This window comes from Tigriopus californicus, chromosome 4 (genome assembly GCF_007210705.1).
Source record: "Tigriopus californicus strain San Diego chromosome 4, Tcal_SD_v2.1, whole genome shotgun sequence".
Lineage (NCBI taxonomy): Eukaryota > Metazoa > Arthropoda > Copepoda > Harpacticoida > Harpacticidae > Tigriopus > Tigriopus californicus.
The window spans coordinates 5,952,881-5,978,756 of NC_081443.1; the positions used below are offsets into that span (position 1 = coordinate 5,952,881).

Sequence of the window (25,876 nt, forward strand, 5' to 3'; positions counted from 1 at the left end):
GATTTTTTTTCATCTTTTTGTTGAAACACGTTGAAAATTGCTCAAGCAAGTCGTAGGCGAAGTAACTCGATTGTCTGTCAAACTTGTTGTTAGGAAAGAATTCACACCAAAGAATTGGCAAAGCCTGCAGTTAGTCAGCCAGTCCGAGTCGTTTGACTGAATAAACCGTCCATAATGTATGCCCATGCTTGTTTCTCAGAGTCTTTCTTGCTTCCTTGCTTACTAGCACTTAGTTCTTCTCATCATCTTAGAATTGATTCTACGTTGTGGATAGCATACCCAAGAACCTCTCCAATCCATCGTTTGTCATTAAATTAGTTGAAGCTGCGTGGATAGAGGGCGCCACTAGCAAAGACACTCCACGTTGAAAAACGTTTCTGAATGGACCAATCATGAGAGGTTCTCTTCTAAGAGCAACGCTCCCTATTCGTCGTGTTGTTTTCAGACTCAACGTGGACCGAGTCGAGTTGGGTCAAAACGTCACTAGATGGGGCTAAAAGTGAAACGGAAAAATGATTATGAAAGTGAGGAGTACATTTTTGGCCAAGATAAAAGTATGATGTTTGAATTAGGATGCCATATGCTTTATATGTGTGAATGGTTTTTACCAACAGCCCACCATCTGTAAGTGGAGATTAGATTTTTCAAAATAGCGCCCAAAAGTTTTTTTTTTGCGGGAAAGGCCGAGGACGCAAAAACAAACCAATGACTTTTCAGTTTTGGCATTAAGTTTCCTCATCTTTTGACTTATGTTGTACGCTAACTTGTTGTTGGTAGCGTACCGTATTTGATCACGTGGATGGCTGCTATGTATCGGTGGCCAATAGATAACTCATGATGAAATGATCAAACTTCGTGTAGAAAAAGAACTATTTTTTATTCATTATATAGGATCGTGAAAGACTACAGCAAATATGTTGTGGCATGAGCGTTAAATACGCATCTTTCATATCATATCGTGACTGAGTTGATAAAGATCAAATTTTCACCATCTTCGCGTCCCTCTTATTTAGCCTCGACATATTTGTGGAACAAAAACACAACGGTCAAACATGATTGAGATTCATTCACATGGAGTGGAACAAGCTATGATTTACTATACAAAGTAGAGAGAGAAAGAGAGAGATTCGTCTCAGATTCGGCTGTTGACTGACTATCTTACTATAATAAATGAGGCTGGCGGGATGATGGTAGGTGGGTGGGTTTGGTTTGTAGGTGGGTGGGGGATTGATTCATTCTAGTACATTGATTGGTTTAAAACTTGTCATTTGAATCCATCTAAGCCTCAGAGTGAGTAGTGAATGAGTCAATGAGTGAGTGAGTGAGTTAGTGAGTGAGTAGGGGGTGACGATGACGAAAAGAGTTCGTTTGAAAACGCAACAACACATGACAGAGTTCGATGAAAGCAAACAGACTGATGGGGTTAGCTTTGTCCGGGTGGCACAAGGAAAGGGGTCATCTGTCTATCTGTCTATCTGTGTGTCTATGGGTCTGCTTGTCTGTGGCTCTGCGTGTACATGCACATTTGCTGCAATTGTACCAATTCAATAGATAATCTCATAAACAGTGGCTTTTTTGTCACCAGATCCTGTCACAATGTATTTGTCGTCGGATGAGATGTCACAACTGAGTACCGAGGATTCCTCTTTGGATTGGAAAATGGAAGCTCCATATGGCGTCCTCCAGGCGTTCAAGAGATTGTCTTTTCCCGTGGACACAAACCATTTGCCGCAATTGGCAAACTTGAGTGACAAAACACAGCTATCGTGGAGGTGGAGCTGGTATTTGTCGGGCTTGGAACAATGGAGGACTTCCACGTTGGAGCTCTCCATGCCAACGGCCAACCAATCACCCGTGGGACAATAGCCCAAGCAGAAGATTTGCGACGAGAAGTCGTGTTGCTGGAGTTGACGGCCTTCGCGGAGATCCCAGGAGCGCACCGTGTTATCCAGACCCCCCGTCCACAATTTGGTTCCATCCGCCGAGATATCAATGCAACTGGCCCCATCCGTGTGGCCTTGGAATTGACGAACAAGGGTCTGATTGTGCAGGTCCCAAACGGCAATGTTGCCATCACTACAACAGCTGAAGCAGACCTTCGAATCGGGGCTAATTGCCAGGGCATAACACGCGGGGGCACTCGAGGTCATTTCTGCTTTGATTCTGGGCGTAGGAGAGGCCAAGTCCCATATCGAAATCGTGCTGGCCTCGCCACCCACAATGAGAGTGCGCCCATCGGGCAGCAATTTGATGGATCTGATGTAATTGTCACGTTGGAGACATTCGAGCTGGGACACGGGGCTCTTGCTTCCGGGTTGACTGATGTCCCAAACTTTGACACAGCCTTTGCCTCCCGTGTAAACATATTTGGTAGGATTACTCATGGTTACTGCACAAACAACGTCTCCATGGGGTAAGGTGTTGATTTTCCGGGCATTCCGAGGGATTCCAGGTCCCATAAGAGCATCGGCGGGGAAGGGTACCGGTCGGGGTTGGCCTTCGCCGTTTACCAGAAATGAGTATGCACTGAAAAAGTAAAGGGAACGATTAATCTTGGCGGTTATGCCTGCATGCCTGCAAGTATGTACAGTATGATGGGATACAGTAGAGTGCAATTGCCAGGCATAGTAGAGGCAGTAAAAAGACTGACTATTCATTGCTCTCTTGAAGCCTCCGTCCTTCTTAAGAAAGACTGAAGTTCGTGCGTATGCAGTTCCAATGACACATGCACACACATACACGTCTTTTCGATCTACCATTGAAGAGGAGAGCAGGAATGGCAGCGATCTCTCTGTTACATTGGAAACCAAAGGCGAACTTACGGTTTTCCGCCCACTAATCCAGGTGGAAGAGGCCGTGCGGGATCAATAGCTCCTGGGATTGGTGGCCTGAAGCCATTAAAAACTCCGGGAGGCGGTATACCATCAGGGAATGGATAGCCTGTGAGTGGGAACAAACGAGAAAAGAGGGTCAATGAAAGAGGCGCCACGTTGTTGAGATAGAATGAGCGAACAACACTCGGCAGTGTCGTCGGAATGCGAGCTGGTTGCCAAGATCATAATGATTTCTTACCCAAGCCAGCCAATGCCTTGGACACTGGTGGTGACATTTTGGCTTGTCCCACACCCGGGGATGCGCTCAAGGCCTTGTCATCCTTCTTGCCAATTGAGGCCGGGGTCGATCGCGCGGAATTGGGACTGTGTGGATCTTTCTTGCCGCCACACTCGCTGACGCCGCCGTTCTCCTTGGGAGATCGATTTCCATTTGTAGCCAACGAGCCTGAGGCCGAGCCGTTGCTGGTTGTCTTGCCAGGTCGAGATGAGGAAGAAGAGGCTCCCACTGCATCATTAGAATCGTCCACAACCAAATCCTGATCACTTCGATCGCCATCCTCGTCCTCCTTTTTCATCTTCTTGGCCTCAAGGGGGGATCTGGATCGCTGATCCGTCGCCATGGGGGACCGAGAGGCCCTCTGGAACAAATGAATGAATCAAATGATTGGTGTTCCAACTTCCAATGCTCGCTTCGTTCAGTCTTCCTCGGGTGTTCATTCAACTTCTTCTTTTGTGGGTGGTGGTAGTGGTGAACCAAGACGTATGAACTGAGTAACAAATGCTTTCGGGGGTTTTCATGGGTTCATGACTGTTAACTGAAAATCACATTATCCCTCTGGCCCATCAATTTCTTAGCACCATCGTGAGCTGGAGGATTATTACCTAACCACGTCGTCGTTCGGTTTCCTCTCCCTAATGGATCCTTTTGTCCGGTTTGTTTGAAAATTCATTGGCGTGCCTCCACGGCTCTTTGGAGGCGCCCAAAGAGATAATTCCTATATTTCTCCATGACCTCTCATTTCCTGCCATTCACGAGGTTTGGAGGGACGATGGATGGCACCGACCGAGCATTGTACGTGGTACAAGAGAATTCATTTCTCATTGAAGACAACCCGGAGAACAAGATAATTTCACACATCATTTTTTTCCCGTTTTCATCATCTTCTTCCTCTCCTTCTTCGTTCCCTGACTAGCTAGCTAGGAATTTCCTAACCACCTAGTGTGCTCGCTCGACTCGTTGTTTTGCTCTGTCTTGCGAAGTAGTACGTAGTAGTAGTAGTAGTAGTAGTAGTAGTAGTAGTAGTATATGTACGTGGGAGAAGATCGAGTCCGGGAAATCACCACTTTTCATCACGATGGCCTGACAAAATTCATCAAACCCGATTGCTTTGAGTAATTATGGGCACATGACCTCTGAGGCCTCGGTCGAAATGAGCTGCAGACGACGACTTTTGACACCGAGCAGAATCCTCAATCAAATCGTGTCACGACAATTCAGTTTCCGAGATGAATCAGGCCCACGAACAAACTCGCATATTGACGTGAGCTCGCAAACGAGCTTGACTTGGCCGAGCGATTCAAATCTCGCCAACTGTCAACTCCCATAGGCCTTGTTTTCCCATGTCAAACAAACGCAGACGAGAGCATCTTGGAGTGAGGACGAAGGATGCGTTTATGGGGTAAAATCATTCCTCCCTGATCGAGCATTTCTATATCATCGATCTCGCTTCGACTGGTTCGTCCGTACGAAATTTGTGGACCCATACATAATAAGTAGATAGAGGTGGATCCTGGGCTCCCTTCACTCTTCACTCGCTTGATCTCGCTTGTTCTCGCTCGTTTTCGCTCGACGAGTTCAAAGCCCACATCAGCATCCATAACGAAGAGAGTGCCCAATAATTAGGATGTGATGAAGGAGCGCCAGGAAGGCTTTTACTTGTCGTTCCCCGAAGGATCGGAATCTCCTCCCACCTTTCAAAAAACTGTATAATCACAGATTTTCTGCTCCCGAGGATCCAAATTATTGATCGTCGAGATAACATCCACTTTTCATCTCCTCATCAAATGTCTGGAGGCCATACACTCCACGGGATTAGCAAGCCGTCTTAGATCATGGATCGTTGACGGTTCTGCCAGCGAGACGCTCCTAAGACGAGACCAAGCCGATGGATGGCTCTTCTCGATACAAATGTCCACCATCTTGAGCTGATAAGATCTGCAGCAACAGCAGCAGTGTCTTTCTGTTTTACACACGTACCACGTACGTATACTCGTACGCGAGATCAAATGAATTGCTGAGAAATATCAATTCCCCAGATATCGAGGCGAGTGTTTAGAAATAGGTGCCTGAGAGCGTGATGCCATCCATGCCTCATTTCCACGTGGGAATCGCTCTTATTGAGATGAATCACGGCCGTGTCCATCTTCTCACCTCAAAGCAAATAATTGAAAACGTTTGAAGTTGCTCCTCAAAGTCAAAGTGCCACCGGCAGGAGAGGCAAACTTTCATCCTCAAATGCCTTCGAACATTCAAAGCAATTCCAGGGCTCAAATAAGCTCGACAAGTACCCTGCATGCATCGAGGCCCACACCTACAGGACATACTGAGAGGCAGAGAGAGAGAGAGAGAGAGGGAGAGCGAGACGCTTAACACTCGAGGAACAGGTTCCCAATCCTGGAATGCTCTCATTCTTACTCGTCCCATTCATTCCTTGTTTACATTGACTTGGGCTACGAGTTCCCGAAGTTCAACTGAGATTTCTTCAAGCTAGAGAGTACTTCTAAACACGGACCGTACGTAGAACGTGATGGTGTGCTACCCCATCAGTTTATGTATGCTGGTAGGTGCGTGAATGTTTTTGTTCGCTCATCTCCTCAGACGATGATGGAGAGCTTGATTCTTCGTTTGAGATTGACCGAGATGAAACATGGGTCTATTTGCCAAAGTTACAGCACTCGCATCAGCCCACGACCGAAGCCAAGCGGGCCCAACATGTCTACAGAATCTATTGAACTTTGGCAACCTGAACACACGATCCACTCGATGCTCCTTCTTGCAGTTACGTACTATGTACTAAGACTTGTGCTCTATCTACAGCCTAGTATAGCTGGATTGATTGAGGGCCCAAGACGGAGTAGTACCGTTTGAATGTGTGAAGCTAACAGGGAAGAAAGTGCAAAAAGTAAACTGAAATTCGAGAACTCGTAAAGAGCGAGGCATTTTTAAGTAGGATGGGCACGGCCTTGCTCGCCATCCATCCGACCAGCACCCCTTGCCCACGCACACACGACACCACATTACATTCATGTTGACTGAAAGCTAGCTAGAATATAATAGCAGAATGACAAATATTTGCTTAGAGGGCAATTTCGCTTGGCCGCTAGTTGCCTACCACCACAACCACCGCTACTACCACCACCACTACTACTACTACTACTATGTTACCAAAGAAGAAAAAGAAGATGACGAGGAGCGAGCATTGGAATCTGTTTGATTGAAATATTGTCAAATAGACACACTGTCAATAGTGAGCTTCCAGCGCCGTCTCCTGTCAGTCAAATGTTTTAGCTAACAGACCCTTCAANATAGACACACTGTCAATAGTGAGCTTCCAGCGCCGTCTCCTGTCAGTCAAATGTTTTAGCTAACAGACCCTTCAACCCAGTCAATGAAAGGGTTGACGACAATTTGCTTAGAGGGCAATTTCGCTTGGCCGCTAGTTGCCTACCACCACAACCACCGCTACTACTACCACCACTACTACTACTACTATGTTACCAAAGAAGAAAAAGAAGATGACGAGAAGCGAGCATTGGAATCTGTTTGATTGAAATATTGTCAAATAGACACACTGTCAATAGTGAGCTTCCAGCGCCGTCTCCTGTCAGTCAAATGTTTTAGCTAACAGACCCTTCAACCCAGTCAATGAAAGGGTTGAAACCGACATTTTTCCAGACATACCCCATTTGGAGGCGCAGCTAGGGATCACAGGAACGCTTTTAATTGATAACTGTCATCGTCTTGGCTGGCGATTTCAAATAGGTACGAGCCTACGAGGCCATTCGCAACACGACGTGTTATTACGTTAGTTCATAGTTCATCCTCAATGCTCAGCCAAGCGAACGAATGCCCAGTCCTAAAGTCCTGAATGCAGTTTGGGTCATGATTAGTGTTTTGGGCCACATCTGTCCAAGTGAAAAGAGATCTCATTTGACTGCGACTATCATTGCCCAAATTCCAAGCTGACCCGAAAAATGCAGCATGGGCAAGTGGTATCAAGAGAGCGAATTGGAACAACCAATTAGAACTGGGCTCACCTTACTCAACAAGTACAACGAAAGTAGTTGAAGAACTACCTAAATGGATGACAGCACACGCAAACGGTGTAAATTGGGACTTGTAGTGGTTGGCATGCCACTCGCATCAAGTTAGCGATACATAAACTTCTGAAGGGGGATCAAAATTGGCAGAAAAAATGGCTAGAGTATCCAAAGCATCGTTCGAAATCAGTTTTAAATGCAAAAATCGTGCCTAGTTTCGCCGTGACCAAGGATGTGTGGGTATGACCCGTTTTGGGCGACCATGTCAGGCGTGGTGAAAAGCCATCGCCAAGGCTCTCCATTGATGACGTTATTGTGGCTCTGTCAATTCAGACACGTCAGTAGATAGGTCTAGGATAATGCAGTAATAGGGCACACTCAAGAAAAGGACGGAAAAAAGACGTCAGATCGGAGAATGTGTTAGATAAATGTACTGGGCTTGAGCGAAGATGTGCGTGGATGTGCGTATGGGCATTTGCTCTATTTATCACGATAGCTTAGCTTGGAAATGCTAGGTAACTTCGTTCAATAAGCACATGACACCCCATCATCATCAGCTTCATCATGATCTTCCTCGTCAGCAATGATCTTTGCAAGGGGGGAAACATCTCAAGTGCTTCTTCTCAAGCACTCCCCCCTTTCCTCCTTTCGTTCTCGCTTCGTCGTTCTCCTCGTTCTCAACATGAAAGGTCAAGACGAGAAGTCATTAGCATATGCAATAATGATGAGTGGGGTCGCTCTTTTGACTGCTCTTGTCTCACAATGGCGAAAAGAACCACAACATATACTATTCATTGTTAGGGGCCACTCATCCTCAAGTTAGCGAGATGGGCTGTCATAAATCTTGGCAATTAATTACATGTTTCACTCTTTTGCATATGAGTAAGCGCAGGGCCAACCTGGGGCTTGACCTTAGAGTTCACACTTGCCTGTTCCATCAAAGAAAGCTAGAACTTTGTATAAGCTCTACATAGAAGAAGGGTTGGGAAGATCCCGGGTAACAATTTTCGAAATTCCTTTCCCCGGTTGGAAAAAGAGTGTTTCAACATTGTTGCGTTTGATGCGAGAAAAGCATATTTTTGTGTTTTTTTTTTTAGGCCAAACCCGTTTAGTGCCTCGTTCGGTCGTTTGAAGTAAGGGCAACCAAATTGCCGAAGCGGTATTTTCGCTTCAATCTGCATTTATCTCATAATTTGTGAAGCAATGCACGCACAAAAAAGCCATAGACTATGTTTCAAACATGACATCTTTATGACGGCATTTTCGAGTGAGGTTCGATCGTGCGCAACTAAATGTTTGTTGAATAGACAATATAATGTGGCGTAGGATGATTTATACAGTTCCTTTGGTAACACTCACTCAGCAAGATCCCTTTTAATTTTTTTCGCACCCAGTCATGACTTTTATTCATCCTCTTCAATGAAGAATGATTCTCAAGATCTCGAACTCACGCTTTGACTATTTCCATCATAATAGGAATGGCCTGCTCTTCAACTCTTCCGAGTGAGATGGAAAACAGCCAAGACGACTAATTCCGAGTCCAACGTGTCGGACCGAGCACAGTCGAAGAAGCTCGAAGTACCGAGTTCGTTCTGGACTGGCTGAATTATTCATCCAGCTCAAACATCTCATCATCAACGACAACGACAACGACGACGACGACGGCGACGACAACATCTCGTAGGATGTTCAGCCCACTCCTCGGATCAAGTGGAGAAGCGAGAATGAAGTAAATTCTTTTGGTCACACTAATCCCTCATTCGCAATAGGCTTGTCGTTGAAATCGATTATCCATAAACGAACTTCTAAAAGTCATTTGCACAAGCGTTTCCAAAAGCGAAAAGACGCATTCATGTTCGGACCATCTCTCTCTCTCTCTCTTTCTTTCTCAATCAATCCAATCCACCATTGCCATGGATGATGATGAAGGGAGCTGAAAAAGAACGGACCTCGTAGTACCCAAACTCCAAAGCGAGGTACGTAGGTAGGTGGTATTTGCTGGGTTTGTAAAATCCAGCATGAACAAATCAATTTGCAATGGATCCCAATAACACATCATTTCCCCACAATGGAGCTTCATGCTCTTGGCATTACCACCTTTTGCCCACTCGTGGTCCCTCCAACACGCCAAAGGAATGATGATCCTGCCGGGAGATAGATAAGAACCACCCGTTCCTGGCAGGATGGCTACATACTACTAGGTCGAGCTCCTCGCTCGGCCCCGTCTCAATATACGGAACGAATGACACGGAGCCAGTACATCCCTCACTACATACGTGCGTAGTACGAGTACACGATCATCATTCAAGGGCCAGTTTTCAGCCAAGTTGGTCCCGTGACCAATGCACGAAACGAATGGGTAAAATGAGTTTAGATTTGTCTTCTCCGTCTTCCCGCCGCTGCCGGACAGCTGACACGGCCCAACGAAGCGACAAAGTGAGGGTACGGCAATCGAGTCGAGAACTCAATTGGGGCGAGATAGTTCAACTTCCCCCCCCCCCCTCCGTCATGACAACGCTCTGAATAGCGGTGTGTCATTAGCTCGAACTCTTATTGCCTTGCGGCATTTGACATTGCACCTCACTTGGCCATTCTCATTTCAAGCAAATTCCGTCCATGTACCAGCCACTCACTCTATGGGGAACGACTCTCATGATCAAGCTCAAGTGAGGGAGATGGTTGAAACATGTTTTTGGCTCTGATGATCATTGGATTAGCCCCATCAAACTCCTTGGCTGGCCAAGCTAGTTCTTTTAACAGCCTGTTAACGGCAAACACACACACAGACGGAAGCACCTGATGAAAAAGGAGACGGCGCCGAAGGAGCAGGATCCAAGATGAAGGTGATATGACTACCTCGCCAACCACTTGGCATCATCATCATCATCATCATCAACATTGCTCTTCCATGTGTCGTTAACCAGCCAAGCTGGGGACTTGACCTAAGAGCTGAACGAGAGAGAGAGAGAGAGAGAGAGAGACCACCAACCACGTTAAAGAAGTTGTTTCCAGAGAGTGTGATCAAATTCAACACGAAGACAATTCCTCTTTTCAAGTCATTCGACCATGAGCCCAGTCTACTAGTCCCGGTGTGCCCTGGTCAGCGGGTCGGAAAGCCCAACATCCTGGGAGGCTTGGGGAGATTCTCTTTTGAGATCAAATGACAAATATCGTTAACGTCACCCAACCCTAAACTCAGGTTGAAACATTGCCCTCCAATCAAGCTTGGTTCAACCGTCGAATATGGAAGCCGAAATCGTGGTTGGATCGTTCCAAATGCTTGACAGTGACCACCCGAAAGATCTCTTTTCGAGGTCACATTTTTTATCCCCAACCCCGTGAAGATGACGATGATGAGGTTGATGATGATTATCAGTCAGGCAGTCATTCAGTTGTACCAAAAATGGGGCTCTTGGCCAAATTGGATAGATGTAGATTGAATGTATTCCTCACAATTTGGAAACATCGATCTTCTCAAGAAGTATTTCAGAATATCTTTTATACGATTTATATCTAGAATGAAAATTAATCTTTGGGGGGTCTTTTCGTTTAAGTATGTCCATGACCAATTGAAGTGCATCAAAGTGCCATACGTATACACTCTGTGGCTCCTTTTTTACGATGAGCCACCAGGTCGAATTGGTCAAATCAAATATGGAACTTAGAACCAGTACAGATTCTAAGACAGCTATCCTTTTTTTTAAGATTTCGAAGTTTACGAACAACGCTCCTCAACTATTTAACGGGTATATTTCGTATAGATCTATATAGATCTATATAGGTCTATCTGAAAGCAAAACTTCATTTGGCAGGCTTGGTATCTCCTCCAAAACATTTGATGGCTGATGTGATTGTCGTTGTAACTCATTTGCTTGAGATCTTATTTTCATTTTGATATGCACCAAAGTATCAGTTTCAGTTCGTGCCTTGCATAGCAGGACTTGTGACAATTTGAGTATAACAAAGTGTTATCTTAAAATCTATCTGATTGCCTCGTATATTCGACACATCTCATAACATGTCTCGCATAATTTTTTATTCCAAGCCCTGATAAGGATCTCCACTTTCAACCTAATGAGGAGTAACTAAAATGTAAATCATGTCTGTCCTGACACATCCAATTAGACTTCCCCAACGTTTAACAAGTCTGTCCAGCATTCAGACCGCCTTCTCATGCTGCCTACCCTCGACTCTTGCACACGCACACACATACGCACACATCTACTCATGATGGCGGAAACGCCCTAGCGAGCGACGACGTGAAAAGGTGAACTCCATATTTGCCCGCCGGAATCCCAAAATCTGACCCCCTCCTGCCTTCCAGCGATCCACCTCGATCCATCCATTCATCTATCCATCCATCCAGCCAGCCAGTCTACTTCAATGCTTCGTCAAATATTGAAATAGGTTCCCTCATCCGAGTGAAGCGAGTCGGTTGACGTTGGTCTCGCCATCCTTCCCGTGCTGCCCCAAGTTCATGTTTCCAATCCTAGAAATATTGCTTTTTCACAAAGGATCAAGCCAGATTTCACGCTCTGTCAAGTTTGATCCCACTCATCCGTTGTTAAACGTATTATATTTTCAGATAAACGTCGACACACAAGTAAGTCGGGAAACCTCCTTCTCATGCTCCTTCTTCTTCTTCTTCTTCTTCTTCCCCCTCACTAGACCCACTTCGTCCTCTTCCCTTGCCTTTACGCCTACCACCACTAACATCATCGAGTCTACCCCACCACCACGAGCACCAACAACGACAGCCTCTTTCGGATGACTTCCAAACCGGCCAGACCATAACTCACCATCGCATATCTCGAATGGATGGACCAACGGACAGAGCTAGAGATCAGCACTCACACCATTGGCTTCTGCTTTCAACAATGCCCAGTGCCCCCTTCCCACTTGTCCACGGTACACATGGCTAGCTGGAGCACATTGGTGCAATTCAAATCCGAAGGACAGATGATCATCATCATCATGATGAGAGAGCAGGAAATATGCCATTGATGAGCTTTTCACGAGGAACGCCACACTTGATAAATATTCTCCCTCGACGTGTAGAGGAACAAGCACCCACCCGGGTGAGTAAGCACTTTGCCACACAAAGAACTCAGTTGGCTTATTCGCTCGAGGGCGAGCATATCCATTCAGATAGAATTTCAAATAGTTGCTTTTGTGGGTCGTGGACTTCAAGAGGATATCAATTGCTCCCAGCTGGTCAAATTGCACCCCAAGCTCTCTGGATGTACGAGTACTAAGCATTGACATGGTCTGATGGAGGAGTCATGGGTCCTGGCAATTTCATTCGTAGTTCCATAAACCTCATCAGGTTACGAGTAGGTTAAAACCAGGTTAGAGGGGAACCAGTGGCAGGATATCATTAGACCAATTCACAATAAAAGCATTCGTGATAGATTGCAGTCGTTCTCTTCATGATGTCCGTCCGATTGGAGCTAGTAAGGACTTACTCAATTACATCCCGAGTTGTGTTTGGAAAATCGTGGTCGGGAGGACCCCTCTCCAGAAGCATTAGGGATCCCTCTCTCTCATTACAAACACAGAGAAACCTGTGTGTGTGTGTGCTAGGGTTGCACTTTGTATTCTGCACTCTGGACGAACGTAGGTACGTATAGTGTACTGGTTATACATGTAGTATCCTGAAACTAGGGTGGTGCTCTTGTGCGTGTTTAGGGGCGAGATCCGAACTGCTGGCAAGCGAGGAAGTTCCAGAACCCAAGCCGGTTGGAGAATAATGACGATTATTCTGCTCAGCTTCGATACGCTCTTTGGTGGACCCTTTCAATCTAAACTCCCTAGTGTCATGCATTGAGAATGTGTGGGATAGAGCGGGCGTAGAATAACAATCATGGTGTTCGTTCGGTCGTTCGGTCGTTCATTCGTTCACTCTATCTAGCTCTTTCCTACTCGGTCCGTGTCTCGTCCATTGCTTTGGGTTGTCCGTCTCCTTTTTCCTTCCTTTCTTTCTTTCTTTCTTTCTCTCTCTTTCTCTCCCTCATTCGATCCCAGCTTGTCAAGTAGTTCCGAGACCAGCTGGTTTGTCACCCTATTGGATTGGATCACTCTCAAGCTAGGACGGTGTAAAAGACCGAGCAACCATCTGATCGAGCTGGAAGACTGAATGAGCGAGTGAGTGAGTGAGCGAGTGAGTGAGTGAGTGAGTGGGGAAAAGAGAGGAAACGAAGGCGATTCCAAACACGTAATAATGGTCGCAGCTCATTCAAACAACCTTGCTGGCCCTCAATGGACGAGTGTATGGAAGGTTCGCGAGAACATAATGGTACAGAATCCTCCCGAGGGGCTTTAGACGTAAAATGGTGTCGAGAGAGGCAATTGCTCAAGGTTCACGCTCGTTGATGACGACGACGACGAGGGCTATTGGCTCAGTCGCAATGTATGTATTGTGCATACGTATTGCAGACGGGTGTATAAAAGATGAGGCTACAATATTAGAGGGAATTCTATTTATACACATCAAGCCCACTAAAGTGCCATAATGCAAGTATTCGCAGTAGTGCCTAGCTTTGTTGGAGAGTAATGGTTCTTAGCTGACCGAGAGGCTCACCGAGGGGCACAACGCATCGAGGGGGTCATCGGGGGGGTCATCGGGGGCCTGGGAGGAAATGAGGAGGGAGGAATACGTACGAATGGCAAGTGGTGATCGTAGTACGGACGTACGTAGTAGTAGTCTCCGATTAGAATGGCTTCAAGCGAGAAGAACTGTTTACAAAGCTAAGGAGGGAAGAAGCAGCCCTTAGGGAGGAATCAAACACCCGGAGAGGTCTCTCTAACATCATCCAAAACGACGTGCATGGCTCAACTAATTCCCATATGAAATTGGAAAATGGGGCCTGCTTGAGGGATCAACTCAGTACCCGCCCAATGATTGTGTTCGCATATGTATGTACAATGGCATTCCGTTCTATTTGTACGGCTCACCACCGGAATCTAATTCACCTGCTTCGTGTTTTATCCATGGTTTCACTAAGCTGTCATTGTACAAGCTCTGGCTACAAAATCTCAATGTCTGAAAGTGACTGACTCTTGCTATCCATTCAGAACCACCCGGTCCGTCCGTCCGTCCTTCTTTCGTCGTCTTCTTCTTTCGTCCGTCCTCCAACTTACTCGGGACGACGGACGTCGAAAACTGAAGCTTTTAAGAGGATTTGCATAAGTTGAGCTTGTTTGCTTTTGCTTTTACTAAATCCCTTTCCCGCCCAGACTCCATGCCTGCGTGCTTTCTTGCGTGGTCGTTCGTCACTGTGCAGGATCGTATTCTTCATACACAGATTCAACTCCTTGGAACTTACCTAGCTAGTGTTCCTCACAACTACGGATAACAAGGTCTCCCGTAATAGTAGATGTAGTAGGAAGCTCTCGTTTTCTCGTTGCAGTGAATTGCCGTGGTCTGGGCGCTAAGTTATTTGCTCTAGTATCTGGCTGTGTGGTTCTCGTTCGCCATGTTCAGTCTGGCAATCGTGTTTCTAGGCTCAACACTGAGTAGACGTCGTTTCTTTCCACTAAACTTCCTCCATCCAGTTAGGACTATCGAGACCTGCTCGAAGACTTTACTCGTCGAATAGAGTTACTCGGTGGAGTTTTCGTTTGCATTGCCTCAAAGTTCCTCAAACAAATCCCCCAGAGAAAAGAGCTTAGTCGAGAGCTGAAGGCAAAACCTTCCCGGAGATCCAACCCGCCCCTGCAGAACGACTCCTTCGAATGAATGAGCTCGAATGAGCAGCCTCTATTGCGGAAAAGGTCTTTTTCTCCCTCTCCTTCACTCTTAGTACACAGTAGACAGATCCTCCTGGTTCCCCACTTCTCAGCCTTCAGCCGGAGTCATCATCCATTTGCCTCGTGTACACGCACAGTCAAAGAGAGAAAGAGAACAAGTATGTGCAAGTTTTCACACATTCATAACCAACAGTGAAGTGTAGTCATGGTTGTTTTGGGCTTAACTCAAACACGAAGATACCACAAAGCAAGAGGAGGAGGACAGGACAAGGATCCTTCCTCGGCCTCTCTCTAGCCTACGAGAACCTGCCAAAGGCCAAGGATGGTCTGTGATTCCCCTCAAGCCAGATTCAAACTCATCAAGTCAATTCGTGTACTGCACATACATTGAGGGTTTAATGGACCATATTGAAATTGGTCTTGTACGTCTTCCTCTTTACAATAGATTAATTTCAAGGATAATCAAATCAAAGAGAGATCTTTTCCTTGACGATTGCAACTAAGATGGCTTCAAGGGAAGACAATGTCCATAAACTAACTTACCCTTCGGTCTTCGGGATGTAAATTTGGAGGCAAAATTGGCAATCCCGGTCCCGCCAATGAGACTGCTGCAGATGAAATAGGGTTGTGAGGACCTGGAATAAACGAGTAGAACCTCTTGAGGCTTGTGGATGGGAATTAAGTCCCGGTATCATATCCAGTTGCTCTCATTTATCTTAATAAAGGCCATTAAGGAATGGTTGCTTTCGCCTCATATCTTATCTCGTAATGTAGTTACAACAGAAACTACGTCTCAAGCTTTCTCAAATAATTTGAATCCATTGTACCAGGTTAACTTGGTCCTTTAACAAAACATGAAGGATAACCGAACAATTCAGGAAAGAGGCAATCGATGTTTTGACGGGAACACGCACCAATTTGAAAAAATGCGTCATTGTGCTCCTGAGATCAAAATATCCCCTCTTCCGTCGGTTTCTTTCAGCTGAGAACCTTTGCTAAAATGCCTCATAACTTGAGAGCTCTACCAAGGTGTATTGTGAAACTGAGTAATGTCCCACATTCCGTGCAGTTCCCAAAGGAGACGTGGACAATAAAGTCGACATTACTCTCTTTGAAAAGAGATCATTTCTTTTCAAAGAAGGTATCATTTCGAAGAAAGACTGGAAAAGGTCTTGGTCCACCCACCATGTTCCCAGTCCCTTTCTCCTCCCTTGAATCCAGATTGAAAGAGATCCGAGAAATGGGGGACAATTGCGAAAAGGAGAAAAATCTTAAATTGGATGGGTGGTGTGAACTATATTTGTTGGTTTGAAACTACGATGGGCTTTCTTGTCTTCTGACCAAGTCTGTAAATTGTTTCCCACTTGAGTGTATTGGTATGGAATGTTTCTCGTGACCTCCGAGACAAGTTGAATCCCATGTGCATGTTGAAGTGCGTCCCCTTCAACCCTTTTATTGTTCTACATACGCGTACATACATGCCCATTCACCATCATCCATCCATCGAACAGACGTAATAACAAAGAGAGAAGGGAAAATAGACCCATGTGCTTGAGTGTCGCCGTGGCAAGTATTTGGAAACAAGAACCCAACATACCAAGTGTTTCCAGTTCCATCTCACTTGAACTACCACCATCAACAACAACAACAAAAGCAACAACATCGATAGTTATTGTAGTATGAGTCGAAGTAGTGGTAGTATAATACGAGTGGTGTTCAGTAGTAGGGGAGGAGGAGGAGGAGGAGGATGACGAGTGCGACGAAGCAGCGACCATATCGAGTGAACTGTATGGTGGCAAGAACTTCCACATTTGGTCCATTGAGAGCGTTGTGAGCCAAGGAACGACTCACCGCCCTGCCAATGAGGTTCAACGAAGCATGCCACAAAGAAGACAGAAAAAAGTAACATCAGATAGAAATGGCAAAAGAGAGAAGAGGGGGAAAAGCCCAGGCGGCATTCCCACTTCCCCTTCTCTTGGGGGGAGAGATATTCTTCCCCAAGGGGAATCTCAGACTTTTCTAGCAAACTAGTGGTGGAGCAATGAAAGAGGAATTGGCAAGAGTGCCACCACCTCCTAGTGCTTCGAATACAACGAAAGCTAGGGTGTTGGAAACGACGACGACAACGACGACGACGGCGACGGTGACGACCATGACCACGACAACTTCGTGCGTACGGACGTTCGGAGCCTCCAAAAACAGCGAAAGATCTCAACTGCGAGGAACAGAACCAACCCTAGGAGAAAGTGGAATGACGGAATGGAACCAAGAGAATGAGAGAAGGCGAGAAATAGAGATGAAGCGTGTCTGGCATTCACAAGAGAATACTGGTTTGGAAGAAGGGAAGAAAGGAAGAGGGAGAAGAACCAGGATCCAAGGAATTTTCTCGGTTCATCGCAAAATTGGCAGAACTTTGACACACTGAAGATTCCCCCTTTTTAAATGCAACCTATTCTTCTTCTTCTTCATACTAGTCTGAGTTTTGGCTTTGTCGTTCGTTGACACGAATCATGGATTATTTAATGAACCTATCCATCAAATGATTAATCGCTTAGTTTATTTTTGAAAAAGTCAAATCATTCACAATTCGCGTAGCGTTGATGCAAATAGGGTACATACAGCTTTCTTTTCATTCAAAAAGGGTTGGCAGAAAATTGACATCTATTCTTTCAAGGAGGAGAGGAAGACGTCGAAAGCAAGTCGACTTCTTTTCCATTTAAACCCAAGAGGCCTAGAAGGCGGCTGGAAGTGGTGGTGCTCCACGCTCTCTTCAGATTTACCACCAAAAGGGTTCTAGAAAGGAAATGGTGGGTACGGAGGGGGAAATGTAAAGAAATCAACGGCACACTTTAGGGCCGCGTGGAGGAGTAGTTCCCAGTTTTCGTCACCCTGGTATTAGCAAGTGGAGCAATGAGAGAAGGGAGGAAGAGGAGAAGAGGATGAGAAGGATGAGAAGAAGGAGGAGGAGGAGTGGTGGACAATGGCAACGACGAGGAAGAGCGGACGAGAGCACTAAGGTCATGAAGGATTTGGTAATCCGTCGTCATCTTTGATAAGAGGGACAATCTTGCTTGGATTAGGCCCCTGTCCATTTGGATCTTCAGCACATACGAACAGCACACAAGGCTGTAGACGATCGAGCCTTAACAACGGATGGAGCGAAGGTGCTGCTGGTCTGACATTAGATGTAGAAGAAAGCTTCTTGGGCACCATCCTCGTGATAGTAATAGACATAGGCCAAGAAGATGAGGATCAAGTAGAGAAGGAAAAGCAGGACCACGAGCACAAATGTGATTTGGTGCGTTAGTCGGCGATGAGCCATGTTCTTCTGGTCTTCCTCCTCTTCCATCCTCTTCCGCGCCTGAGATCGACTTTGGATAAGCTCTTGGGCCTTCTCAGTGGCATCAACTTTCAATTCCTTGATGATTTCGAAATATCGGCGTTGAGTCTTGGAAAGGGGAGAAGCACAATTGGGGCGTCAGTTAATCGAGAGATGAACACAAATACGGGCTTAGGAAAGCTCCAGAGGCCTCCAAAGCGAATAGTTGTTGTAATAAATGTGCAAATGAAAATGGAAATCCCAAAAGTTGAAAATACCTACTTGCAGGTACTTTCGGGAGTTCTTAAGTTCTCCCAGGGGAAGATCCAACGATCCCAAAGAATCGGTGATGGATATTTTGTCTTCACCAGCGGTTTGGTCGGTTCTCTTCGGTCGAAGAGGCATTATGAGCACTCTTCTCTCTGCTGGATCTTAATCAACGGGCGAATAACCTTCCTCACACTCAGCCTTTCCAAAACTAAACTAGGATACTATACAGCCCTCCTCGTTTTTCTCAGAATGAGCATCAGAACTACTATGACAACCTTCGCTCCTACCCATTTCCACATCTCTAACCAAATCATTGTCACCATGACGATTGGGCTTACCTCCATTAGCTTCAGTCCTCTTCGTATCTTCGTCCTTGCGATGTGAATCTGGTCCACCGCCGGGTTTTTGTTGAGCCAAAAGGCTGGCAAATGCGTGATGCGAAAGGTTAGGTCCAGCTTGAGCAAGAGAGGTAGGAATACCTGCTAATAACGATAAGGTAGTAGGTAAGCCTCCCATCGGACCTCCTGGATGACCCGAGAACAGACCAGGTGGTAAACCGCCCGGACCACCCGGGGGAAGTTGGTTAGCTTGTGCTTGCATCTGCATTAATCGAGCAAGATCCGGTCTTTGCTGTTGCTACAAACAATAAAGAGAAGCAGTTTTAAGAAATTTGTATTGTCGTGAAATTGCGGATTACGTGGTTTGAATTCAATAATGTCATAGTTTTAGTTGCTTCACAACGGAAGATTTTGGAACATGCTCCAGCGTTTGCATGTGGTGGCTAATGACTTTAGGCTGGTTGATATTGCTGTTATTTACACATACTTGATCCCCGACCATAAAATATCAGCTTATTCAATCTGGTCTTAGAAAATGTTTGATATTTCTAGTATCAAAGTACGTGGAATAGGGAAATAGGTGTCAGTATAGGCACCAGTGATTGGTGAATTGACTCAATAGTGTTCCAGAGAGAGAACATTCAATCAGTGTCTCACCCCAATAACCGAGTTCAACTCGGACATAGTCACTTGTTTGGCACGCTCCACGGCCGTTGCGACTTGCTGCTGATGCTCTTGGGACAGAAAGGGTAGGATCTGTCCCACAATAGCTGACAGCCTCTTGACAATCTCGGACTGTGAACGAAAAGTCACCAATATGATACTTGGGTGAGCAAAGAAAGATATATTTTACTCATTTCGGATCTCACCTGTTTGTGCATTTCCACATTAAGGCCATATGACATCTCGTAATACTAGAATTGGAAGAGTTGATGTAAGCGATTGAACGTGCTAGATTGGCGCAATAAACACCCAACCGTGCGAATCAAACGAAGCACTTACCATAATGTATTGGCGCTGGATCTCTGTTTTCTCTTGAGCCAGTTTTTCGCATTCTAATTTCAAACTGAAAACAAACAATAGAAAGGAAATCATGCAACAAGCAGCAAATCTACGCTTCGTTGAGGTAAATGTCGCATCCATTATTTGCCGTTTGGTTCAATTGAATCTCTTAATTGTAGCTAGGTTGACCACTTAACGGTGACAAAGAGAGGGTCCTGAATTGAATCGAGTCAGGGATGATACTTGCAAGGCCTTCCAAAAGCAGACATTCCACAAAAAGCAGACCAAGACCATAAACGGCCACAGTATACTCTAGCACTAATTAAGAGATATGATAGCAGTTAAGAGCAGTGTTCAATCACGAAATAAAGTGATTAAGTTCGGTTGTCACGTTTGTGCCTCCACGCCCTCCATTCCAAAAAAAGTACAAGCTATTTTCATCCACCCAATCCGTCCCCTCGTTTCCATCGCCTCCTTGAGACATGGGCCCAAAAAAGGTAGGTTTTGCTCATTTTCAACTCCACGACCAGGCCTTGTAGACACTTCATCAAAAATTATCATTAACAACCCACACCAAAGCTAAGCATGAAGTCACATCATTATCAGCGTCGCCAAGAAACGAGCGCCAAGAAAGAGAACGGGAAAGAGAGAGAGCGAGAGAGCGAGAGCGACTTCATAACAAATGTATCGCTTAAGTCCGGCCTTTTGCTCTTCCAAGTGGGAAAATTCCAGGTTGAGTCGTGACAGTGGCATTAATTTGAAACGAGCATGGGACACATCAAGTTTTCGCGACACTGAGAGAAATTGAGGCTCCAGTTGGCCTAAAGCTAGTTCTAAGCCCCACTAGTTCAGTCGTATTTCGCCCTTGTCATTAACATCATTTTGGCATTGGACGGTCAATTCAATGAGCTCAAAAGGCATCACATTCACTAAAGCACTCATTCTGTTAGACCATAAGACTACAATTTTGTTCCTCCATTGTTTTCGCTCTCCTCAAACGAGGATTATGCGATTCCCGTCTTCGGGTTGAGATTGGCACCCAAGTTGCATTGTTTGCTAAAGCACTTGTATTTGTGCAGAGCATAGTCATGGCATCATTCCTCGCCAAAGACAGATGGAGGGAGACATTAAATGAACTTAATTAACTTTGCACGGTGGAAAGGTCTCTAGGTTTTTTTGTCTATGATGGCCCTGTCCCAACCAGTTGAGGCCGAAAGAGAAAGAGATCTGAGCAATTGGAATTTTCTTTTCCTCTAAATCGTGACGATGCTCGCTTGTCATTGAAATTGTCCGTAATGAGTCTAATGCTTTGGAATAATTAGAAATAAGGGCACTGTTTCGATTGAACGTGCACAACGTCTGCATGACTGCGCATTCATTGGTACTTATACCCTTTAATTGTGGTCTAGAAAGCGTTCTGAAAGGGTTATCAGTCTGGTTTTGGTGCCGAGTTGTAAAACTGTAGTCTTGCCATGGATTGTGTCTTTACCATATCCTGCTAAGCTGCTCATGAATTACAACTGAAACTTGGTGACAAGTTTTAATTTGGCGTATATCATTCAAGTTCGAATGAAGGTGGAAGTCCTCGTATTGCCTTGTTTGCGTGACATTCAATTGGTGAAGTCAATGTCACACCCTTTCTGGAACAGGGCCTAATGTGTCCGGTTGGTGCAAATACTACCTTATGATTACTATATGAATAATTCACTGCCTACGTATTACGTAGACGACTCATCAGGTCCACAATTACCTGTCTCTATACGGTTTCTAACATGAAGGTACATCATCGAAAAGAAATCGAGTCTATCTATGTGACTCCCAATCCGATCTGTTGGGTCACGACGGAAGGGTGCCAATACGTACACTGTACGTAACTGATTCTATCCTTTGGACCTTTATCTATCAATCAAATCATTTTCATCCGGGATTTGTTTACCATGCTATGTAAATATATTTGACAATCAATTTTCTCATCGGCCCTTGCTGGCTATGAGGGGTATTTTTGTGGCATTAGACCTGAGGTAGATTTTAAATGACCGCAGTCAACCACTTTGTACCCCGCTCATATCCATATTAAACACCTACGGTACAATAGGTATCAAATACATGGGAGCCTTCAGCACGATATTCAAATGGCCTAGGCACGTTCAAGGCTATCGGCAAACGAGTCCATATCATTTCATCCCCAGAGACGAATGAATTGCGAATCTACTCTTTTTGAAAGTATGGCGTGAAAAGGCGAATAAGGCTCCGCTTAAATGCATCGAAAATAATAGGTTCGTTTGAACTCCGTAGACGAGAGACAATGAGAGAGGGAGAGAGCAAAAAAATCAGCCAACACTAGACTGAGCTTCGCAATTGTTCGAAGAAAATCTGATGTCGCTGTGCATTGCAAAACTGCACTCCGAAGAGGGCCTTCAGCAATTTGCTTCATTCCATCTGTGTGTAGGGTTGCCAAAAGACGGTAATCTAGCTAGGCAGTGTAAGTGAATGCCACTCAAAAGCCCACATTTGGACCAGATGCTCTCGAACTAATGTTAGACAGTGTTAGTCGGTTTGTTCTGCTCATGGGAGGCTAAGGCAAGGGTGCATAAATGAAGGGGTCTTCTCAAATGATGGTCTGGTAAGTCATTCGCGGATGGCACTTCATCATGGCCGAAATGGACATCATTCATGACGGAGGAGGCAAAAATGGGATGATTTTGTTTTCCAGAACACGCTCATAGCTTTTGATTTGGAACCTCATTTAACTTCGTCCGCTTTGCAATTCTCAGACAAGATTTTATGCCTCGTCTCGAATACGGCATTCTTGGCTACGAAAGGAATTTTCATTCCTTTGGACCATTTTCGAATAAAATTGTCTTTGTTTTTCAACTCTTTCACTTCTTCGTTCTATTTCACACATATCTGTCTGGGTCAATTCAAGTTTACGGGAGGGCTAAGAGTCTGATTTTATTACGATATAACTTGCTTCTTGGACTGCTCAAGCACAATGAGAAACTCAAGAAGGCAATTTCTTTTGATTGGCTCTAAATCCTCGGCGAAGTGGAGCAAAAGTGCCCGAAATGCATCTTTTCCGTTCAAAAGTTGCTCATTTTATGAGCTTTCCCTTGAAATGTTGAGCGACTTTATTCTTTTTTCTTTTGTTTTCTTTCAGAGGCACATATTTGCCAGCTTCAGTAGGAATGTGCCCTACTGTATGGACATGTTCCATCATTGAACCAAAATTTCCCTCCATAGCAATTGAACAGTTTTTTCCCGTTTTGTTGAAAGAATGGAGCATGTGAGAAACAAGCTAAGCCAACCATGCATGCATACGCTAAGCTTATTAACACAACCACAAGAAGCAATTTGTATGCAATCATCCATTCTATTTGTTCTGATATCTTGGTCTCACCATGACATAATGCCTTTGGATCTCCACCTTCTCATTGGCCAACTTTTCACACTCCAATTTCAAGCTATATAAGAGAAGTGAGGAAAAGATGAAGGTGATTTTTCTCTTCTCTTGCAATTCCAAGCGTGGTATCGTTCTCGCTTAAGTGAGCGTGCAATCATCATTATCCTCCTCCTCATCGTCATCTTCGTTCGCTACTTTTCAAAGGACTTCAAGTCTCAACGAGCTCTCCTAATGCTCAGGCCTTCAACTTAACACGTCTTTGTCGAAATGTAGACACTCTGTTGACGCTTCGTCTGTCTTAGGTAACAACCATCCCATAGTAGTTGTTGTTGTTGATGTTGTTGTGCCTGGTTTTGCTGTTGCTGTTGTTGTTGCTGTTGGTGGTGGTGGGTGGTTGGGCAATTGTTAGCCACGAGGTTTTCACTTCCAATCGCCCACCCATAAAAAGCACTATTACACTGACTCAAAGAATGTTTTAACGATTAAAATGCAAAACAGAGGCATCAAAGTCTTGTGCCAGTTACATCGCACTTTCTGTAAATACATCCAGCCTTAACTCGCTTTATTCAAAGGCATTCTTTTGACTTTCCACAAATGGTTTCAGATATGGCCCCGATTTTTTTAAAAATTTAATCCCACTCGAGATCAGAGCTAATTCCTTTTTACCTGTTGTATTGGGCCTGTAAAAAGCTGAATTCCTCCTTGATTCGGTCAATTGATTCCCCGATTGTCAGTTTGAATGGACTGGGCTGAGGTCCCTAAAAAGGAATGTAGGGAGATGACCGTGGTTAATCTGCAGCCTTCAAAGAGGACCGGAACATTGCTCTCGTAATGACAGGCAAGACATGAGTAACTGATGACCGGACACTATTTACAAATTGGTCTTATTGATGGGGAGGAGGTATCAACACGAACACACACCTGGTGTCTGGCCGCAGCTACAGCTGCGGCTGCGGCTGGATTCATTTTACTGGGCACGGGTGAAATTTTGAAGGCAGACCCCTTGCGATCAATTGTAGAATAGAGCCAGGCTTTGATTGCCTGGGTCAAAACAATACACTTTTCAAGTGGTTCTGAAGACCGTCAATCATGCGGTCCACATTCAATCAAAAACCCACTTGAGTCACAATTTGTTTCCAAAATCACCCGATGAGCACAATCAAAACAATTGCATTATGATTCACTTCACTGTGCAAACTTTTTATATTCTGTTAGCAAGCTTTAGATGTTGTTGTAGCCTTCACTGTTGTTGTTATTCCGTACATTCAATAACTGCGGTTTGACGTTGTGTACAATTTACATTTGAAGGTTTTGGCAAGGACAGAGCTCGATCACCCTCTGGATCCGTTCAGACCTTCTCCGTAACTGGCAAGTGAAAAGCGTGGAGAGAGAATCATCGAGGTTCTGGTCCTCCTCGGTAAAATGCCGACACCACTAAGAGATCTCTTCAAGCTCACAACTAAGTGGCGAATGCGTATCATCATCCTCATCATGGTGATCATCATCATCGTTGTCGGCGCTCTAACCACAGGCGTAGTGATTCTTGTCGTCGAGGCCGACGTCGTCGTCGTCGTCACAATTGCTGTTGTTGTTGTTGTTGCTGCTGTTGTTGGAGTCCTCACGCGCCTGCCTCGGCGCTCGTTCGCAACTCTTAGTTTGTCGGGGTGCGAGAAACCGAGTAGTGGGACTAGTTCTACTACTTGAAGAACCACTACTAGTATTTCCTCTTCCACCACCACCACCACACCACCACTACCACACCACCACACCACCACTACCACACCACCACTCAACCAAGTGGTGGTGAGTGAATGAGGAGTAAAGCATGCACAAAAGAGAGTAGCTATGCTCACTTACGTCGTTCACGGGGCGCTGCTCTAACTGTGACATGCAGTAGTAGTAGTAGTAGTAGTAGTAGTACTAGAGGTGGTCGTGGTGGTTGTTGTAGTCGTAGTACTACTTCGTTCCCGCGGTTCTAGTACAGAGTGCGAACCAAGGGAGCCGACTCATGCTCGTGCATGGACCTGACTTAATCCTTGTCTGGGAGCTAAACAAGTCAAACCGCGGCCAACCAACTTCCACTTTCTGAACAAATACACTTCAAATGAGGGTCTTTTGCTCCCAATAGAAGTTTGGCCCCTTCCAATGCCATTGCCATGTAGTCATGTCGTAATGGTGAAGAACGGTGGTCTTTTGAGAAAAAATGGGTCCAAGACGACATGGAGCACAGGACCAGAGTACCTCATACTGCATCAACCAACGAACCAAACAACCAACGAATTGGAAAGATTCTGGCATTCTGTTTCTCTCGCTTTTTTCTCTTTTCCTCTCCTTTCCTTGCCTCTCTTTTCCGCTCTCGTTGTGTGGGTTGGTGGGCGAATGCTCAACTTTTTTTCCTATCGTCAACATCCCAAGTTTTGAGGCAAGCACGGATGATCCCCATCTGAGAATCCTCTAAGGAACTCACAACTCACTCTCTAACCTCTTTAACTAGAGCGTTGAATAAGGTCTCTCCCTCTTCTTCCTTCCCACCATCAAGTTCCAACATTGGGTGGGTTACCTCTTCTCCTTCTTTCTCTCGCTCTCTCAATCTCCTCTTCTTCTTTCTTCACTTGATCTCTTGCTCGGCTTCTTGGATTGGGGG

The 25,876-nt window shown here is 45.3% G+C and overlaps 2 protein-coding genes across 3 annotated transcripts; both read right to left on the bottom strand.

Annotated features, from left to right (window-relative positions):
* Positions 1–858: 858 nt before the first annotated feature.
* Positions 859–25,373, bottom strand: LOC131879457 (protein groucho-like). Of its 2 annotated transcripts, none has more exons than XM_059225790.1 (10): positions 24,154–25,373; positions 23,899–23,990; positions 19,833–19,896; positions 19,700–19,744; positions 19,488–19,625; positions 18,831–19,128; positions 15,447–15,538; positions 3,073–3,472; positions 2,823–2,940; positions 859–2,526 (listed from the first exon to the last, which is right to left on the bottom strand). In XM_059225790.1, exons 1-10 carry the CDS (start codon positions 24,196–24,198, stop codon positions 1,545–1,547), a joined length of 2,274 nt encoding a protein of 757 aa, XP_059081773.1. In that variant the 5' UTR covers positions 24,199–25,373; the 3' UTR covers positions 859–1,544. The 2 variants fall into 2 exon arrangements, with proteins under 2 accessions (XP_059081773.1, XP_059081774.1); XM_059225791.1 differs by lacking the exon at positions 19,833–19,896 and adding an exon at positions 23,230–23,293.
* LOC131879458 (uncharacterized) lies at positions 17,442–18,822 on the bottom strand. Its single transcript, XM_059225792.1, has 2 exons — positions 18,505–18,822; positions 17,442–18,351 (listed from the first exon to the last, which is right to left on the bottom strand). Exons 1-2 carry the CDS (start codon positions 18,625–18,627, stop codon positions 18,085–18,087), a joined length of 390 nt encoding a protein of 129 aa, XP_059081775.1. The 5' UTR covers positions 18,628–18,822; the 3' UTR covers positions 17,442–18,084.
* Positions 25,374–25,876: the final 503 nt, after the last annotated feature.